At 40.0% G+C, this 6,093-nt stretch overlaps 1 protein-coding gene across 1 annotated transcript in view; it reads right to left on the reverse strand.

Moving 5' to 3' along the window:
- ubox5 (U-box domain containing 5) overlaps window positions 1-6,093 on the reverse strand; it is an 8,138-nt gene that overhangs the window by 984 nt on the left and 1,061 nt on the right. Inside the window, exons 2-5 of the mRNA XM_016536561.1 lie at window positions 5,820-5,904; window positions 3,246-4,353; window positions 2,515-3,087; window positions 519-641 (exon numbers count right to left, since the gene is read on the reverse strand). Of these exons, the coding sequence (XP_016392047.1) occupies window positions 519-641; window positions 2,515-3,087; window positions 3,246-4,353; window positions 5,820-5,873 (1,858 nt within the window). The 5' untranslated portion in view covers window positions 5,874-5,904. The remainder of the gene's footprint in view (window positions 1-518; window positions 642-2,514; window positions 3,088-3,245; window positions 4,354-5,819; window positions 5,905-6,093) is intronic.

Raw genomic sequence — 6,093 nt, forward strand, 5'->3', positions numbered from 1 at the left:
AAAAAAAAAAAAAAAAAAAAAAAAAAAGTAAAATAAAATGGTGTGTTTAATTAGAACAGGGTTTCTTGTTTTTGTTCTTGTTTTAAGCATAAACTCTTTAAATTTTCAGAAAACAAGACTTCATGTGTTTATCTCCAGTAAATGTATGTTTATTCAAGGATGTTTAGATATTTATACTAAGAAACCAGACAAAAATACTGACCGTTTTTTTGCACTGCATGCAACATTTAATGCCACAGCTTCATGATTTTAAGACTTTTTAAGGCCTTCGTTTGTGAAAATGTGAATTGAGACTTTTTAAGACGTGCAGAAACTTTCCTGTAGAGTTTAGCTCCAGCTCTAATCAAACACACCTGAATACGCTAATCAAGGATTACCAGAAAGATACAAGCAGGCGAGTTTGATCAAGATTGGAGTTAAACTGGACGTCGACTGAGAAACCCTGAACTAAACACTGGCTTCTGAAGTGAAATATATTCGAATACGATTGCCGGTAATAAGTGATCTCAGTCTCGTACCAGCGGAGGCGTCCACACGTGAAGCGGTTTCGCTCGGGGAGGTGAACACTGGTAACCCGTGAAGAGCAGCGTTCAGAGCCTCATCTAAACTGTTCGCTAACCGCCGCTCGTGTGAGTCCAACTCTGAAACACAACAGACCCAAACGTGAGCAAGAAATAGGCTACACCAGAAACCAAGCATGTCTGGGGGATCCAAAACCATTAAAGGAATTATAAAGAAAGCGAACAAAAGAACCAGAACTTTATTATAAATTAATCGATGGGAACTATTAGCAAATATACACACACGTTCACTCTTAATCGTATGCCACAAATGCTCTCCCAGCTAACACACAACGCACTGCCCTGTTGAAAAAACCAGCATATGCTGGTTAGGTATGTTTTGACGCTGGGATGCTGGTTTAAGCTGGTCCTTTGCTGGTTTATGCTGGTCCTTTGCTGGTTTATGCTGGTCCTTTGCTGTTTTGCGATGGTGCTTTGCTGGTTTAAGCTGGTCCTTTGCTGGTTTAAGCTGGTCCTTTGCTGGTTTAAGCTGGTCCTTTGCTGGTTTAAGCTGGTCCTTTGCTGGTTTAAGCTGGTCCTTTGCTGGTTTATGCGGGTCCTTTGCTGGTTTATGCTGGTCCTTTTGCTGGTTTATGCTGGTCCTTTGCTGGTTTATGCTGGTCCTTTTGCTGGTTTATGCTGGTCCTTTGCTGGTTTATGCTGGTCCTTTTGCTGGTTTATGCTGGTCCTTTGCTGGTTTAAACTGGTCCTTTGCTGGTCCTTTGGCAGCACATGACCAGCATAAACCAGCAAAGGACCAGCTTAAACCAGCATCCCAGCGTCAAAACATACCTAACCAGCATATGCTGTTTTTTTTTCAACAGGGTAGTTATGTAATTTACTGCCATTTGTTTTGGTAATTTCATTTTTCATAACTTCATTCATTAGCATCACACAATTTTGTCAGTATGAACTCCTAGTTAACCAACAATGTTCTAGCTACGATAGCACAGGTACATCTCAGAGACGTCTATTTGACGTCTGCGAGACGTATTTGTAACATCTGTAACAGCTGTAACATCTGACAGGACAGGAAAGTTCGTTTTTCTGTGGTGAGAGGCTTAATACTTTACTATTTGTTTAATAATAATATATAAAGTATATGTAATGGCTACTTTTTCTTTGGAAAGACGCTAAAACTTTTGTATTATACTGGTGGAGACTGAAAGTTTTTCCGTATGTTCCCGGTCTTCATTACATCACATAAATGATGCCTATATTTTTAGTTAAAAATAGCGAAAATTGAAAAACTGTAATTGACATTTCATGTAATTTTATGGTAAAACTGTTTTTGGATGTGGAAAAAGAACGTATAATTTACAGTAAGAAAAACATAAATTGACATTCCCAGAATTCCGTTACATTTCGCATTTGATGTTTTTTCGTTGAAATAACTGTTTCTTAGTTTTTTCTTCCCAGTAATGTTCATTAGGGTTGTATGTTACATCTAATGTTGTTAAATTAATGTCTATTGCATTATTTCAGTATCATGTGTGTTACCATATATATATAAGTATTTTTTTTCTCAGCTTGTGCAAGAGCTGTTTGTGATGAGCTTTGGTTCATCATGTGACTTCCTCATCGCCACCTGTTTTAGGGGGTTATCAGTGTATTACAAAGGTGCTAAACAGATTTCAGAACTTCAATAGGTTGGTATATTAACATTGTATCAGTTAATGAAATACGATTTTTAAATGTAAATTTAAATCAAAAGCAGTCTTAAGTCGCTGGGGTATATTTGTAGCAATAGCCAACAATACATTGTATGGGTCAAAATTATAGATTTTTCTTTTATGCCAAAAATCATTAGGATATTAAGTAAAGATTATGACTGGTTTTGTGGTCCAGGGTCACATTTAGTACAATTATTAAGACAATAGTTGAGAGAACTTAAAAAAAAAAAAAAAAAAAAGGGGTCAGATTTTTTTCATTCTATGGCAGCTTCCATACAAACCTGAGGGAGTTTCATGGGCTTTCCTCAAAGGAGAGCGATCAGGATCATCGCTGGTGGAAGGAAAACTGCAGTCGTGCTTCCTTTTAGCAGAATGGCTCTGTGTCCGTCCTGTTTTGCAGGCATTAGGTCCTGTTTTAGACTCTGAAACCGATGCGAAGGACTGTGCTTGTAAAGTGTCTGTATGATCACAGTTTCTACTGGAGTCTGTGACGCTTTTGGCCTCCACTGTGAGTCTGGATGGCTGTGGTTCAGCTATTAGGTTATTCCTGCTCCTGACTCCTGTGCATCCCGTCTGCAGAGCCAGACGGTCAATGCGGCATTTGAGCAGAGGGTTTGGAATCGGCTTTGAGTTCTGGGTAAAAGGGACGCCGGTAAATGGGTCGTTGGGTAAACGGCCCCATGTGGCTTCTCTCTTCTGGTACTCCTCTAACGTGTTGTTATCGATCACCATTCCACTGGGCAAGATCATTGGGAAAACCATGAGTTCTTGTGTTAAGGGATCGAGAAACTCCTCTGGGATTGGGATATCGGTTGGGACGGGATCTGGTTTGGGAGGTACGACGGTCAGATGGACTGTTTTTTTCAAGCTGTTTAGAAAAATTTACCTTATGACTGGTTTTGTGGTCCAGGGTCACATTTAGTACAATTATTAAGACAATAGTTGAGAGAACTTAAAAAAAAAAAAAAAAGGGGTCAGATTTTTTTCATTCTATGGCAGCTTCCATACAAACCTGAGGGAGTTTCATGGGCTTTCCTCAAAGGAGAGCGATCAGGATCATCGCTGGTGGAAGGAAAACTGCAGTCGTGCTTCCTTTTAGCAGAATGGCTCTGTGTCCGTCCTGTTTTGCAGGCATTAGGTCCTGTTTTAGACTCTGAAACCGATGCGAAGGACTGTGCTTGTAAAGTGTCTGTATGATCACAGTTTCTACTGGAGTCTGTGACGCTTTTGGCCTCCACTGTGAGTCTGGATGGCTGTGGTTCAGCTATTAGGTTATTCCTGCTCCTGACTCCTGTGCATCCCGTCTGCAGAGCCAGACGGTCAATGCGGCATTTGAGCAGAGGGTTTGGAATCGGCTTTGAGTTCTGGGTAAAAGGGACGCCGGTAAATGGGTCGTTGGGTAAACGGCCCCATGTGGCTTCTCTCTTCTGGTACTCCTCTAACGTGTTGTTATCGATCACCATTCCACTGGGCAAGATCATTGGGAAAACCATGAGTTCTTGTGTTAAGGGATCGAGAAACTCCTCTGGGATTGGGATATCGGTTGGGACGGGATCTGGTTTGGGAGGTACGACGGTCAGATGGACTGTTTTTTTCAAGCTGTTTAGATGCGCATCCCAAATTTTGTCCAGTTCAGATGCAGGACAGCAGCGAGAAGGCAAAGCCCACACGGCGAGGGTCTTGATGCCGAGCGCTGACGCGGCGCCGCTGTAGGGAACACTGACTCTGAGCTGCGCGACCGATCCGCGCCTCCAAAGCTCCTGCGTTTTTGCTCCGACCGGCGTCTGCGGCGGAGCATCGGAAAACGGCGCTCGAGGTTTAAAAGCAGGGTTGAGGAAACACACCTGCAGCTCCTCCTGCAAATCACAACGAGACACAAGTTCGAACCGATCGCCGTCTCGTTCTGAACACGTTAGGATCTCCAGCCTTCGCGAGGTTCGGCCCTGATCCATTCCCCACGGCCAAAGCTCGACGTCCAGCCGACACAGCTCCATCTTGACCTGGAAGCTCAGTGTGACGTGGACTGGAGGCCGGAGGAAGTATTCAAGCTTGAAACCCCTCCGGCGTGCGATCGGATCCGCGGAGAGAAGGTTGGAGACATCGTAACCGTCGGCACACAGCTGTGAAAAAAAAAGATGTTGAAGGACCAATGACAATATCAAAACACGTATCGAATAGTCACAGACGTGTGTTCTTGGTAGAGAACATTGCAAGGTCGGTTCAGACGCACACAAGACACAAAGCAGTCAGAGCTGAACCCTCTATTACTCACCATCAGGTTATTCAAAGGGATTTCCGAGAGGGGTTTTAAAGGAAAAGTTCACTGAAAACTGAGAATACCGTTATGTATTCAGCAACATGTTGTTCGAAACTTGTATGACTGTCTTTGTTTATTCCACGGAACATTCTGTGCTCCTTTTCATGCAAATAAGCAAATAATTTAAATGTAGTTCCGAAGGATTTGTTTCCGGAGCAACCAGGCTTATTAAAGATAAAATAAAACGTTAACTGTAATAAAATATAAGAAAACAGCCAACTGCCAAGGCAACATTTCATTTCCATTTAGTTTAACCTGATGTACTAAAATAACTAAAACCTAGAATTAAAAAAATAAATAAATATAAAAGCTATATGCACATATTTGAAACAAAAAACAAAAAAAAACAACAACTAAAATTAAAGTAAAAACAGAAAATATAAAAATAAAATTTAGTTCAAAATATTAACAAAAATTTAAAAAGTATATCAATGACACTAAAATAACAATGGTAGCAGTCCGTGTTGTTTAATTTATCATTTTTAATCATTTATGCTATTTAGCATTTAATCACTTATGCAATTTCATTATTATTTTTATATTGTACATTACTTTTTTTCCTTGCTCTAGCAATGCTTGCTATTGTCGTTTTATCTCACGATTGTGGTTTTGTGGAATATTTGTCTTCACGAATAACAGATAAGAGGATATATCTCAATTTTGTTGTGTAGCAGTTTAATATAACAATATATGTTGCATCTGTGATAGACATATGCAAATAAAAATAACCAAGCACTTAAAATGATTCAATAAACCCTGTTCATTTTTATCATCCACAGGATTCCTCCGTCTACCTCTCTTTAAAATAAAATACAGTTTTAGGTGCCGGATAAAATACTGGTTTTGGAGACCAGACAAAACAGATGCAGCATAATCTGGTAAAGAGACTGGATTTAGTATAATATAGTATAACAGCTTCTTACACAAAAGCATTATTTGCTTTCTAAAGACTCTGAATGAAGCATATTTAAATAGCTTTTACTGTTAATTATGCCAATGGTCTCCTATTGTGTTAAATGGAAGAAAGAAAACAACACTGGGTTGGAATGACACGAGTAAATTATAACAGTAAATTTCCTAAAAAATTGCACTGTTGCTAAAAACAAACACCGTATTCTTTGCGGTATTGATATTTAGAACAGCTCTTGTTGATGTGATATTGTTTAAATGTTTCATTTCAGTCTGTATATCAACAATGCCGTATGAGTGTAATTTTAACCTGAGGTCAAGCTGCATTAACAGCATAATGGGCTGTGATTTGTGTGGTACCTTGTTGCATTGAATGGAGGTCTGAAAGTGTGACGAGCACAGGTTGAGCACCATGACCACTGCATCTACAGCACTGAAAGAGAATCTATAGATACCAGAGAGTCAAAGACATTTCAGCACTATAGAAAATCATGCATAGAACTCTACAGGCAATTTCAACAGAGATCCTGAAACTAAACCTTTAAAGTAAAAATACATTTCGGTACACACAGTTTATGCATACAGTTCATTGTAGCACACACACACTCACTCACTCACTCACTCACTCACACAC

Source organism: Sinocyclocheilus rhinocerous, unplaced genomic scaffold (assembly GCF_001515625.1).
Source record: "Sinocyclocheilus rhinocerous isolate Xijiao unplaced genomic scaffold, SAMN03320098_v1.1 scaffold1808, whole genome shotgun sequence".
Classification (NCBI taxonomy): Eukaryota; Metazoa; Chordata; class Actinopteri; order Cypriniformes; family Cyprinidae; genus Sinocyclocheilus; species Sinocyclocheilus rhinocerous.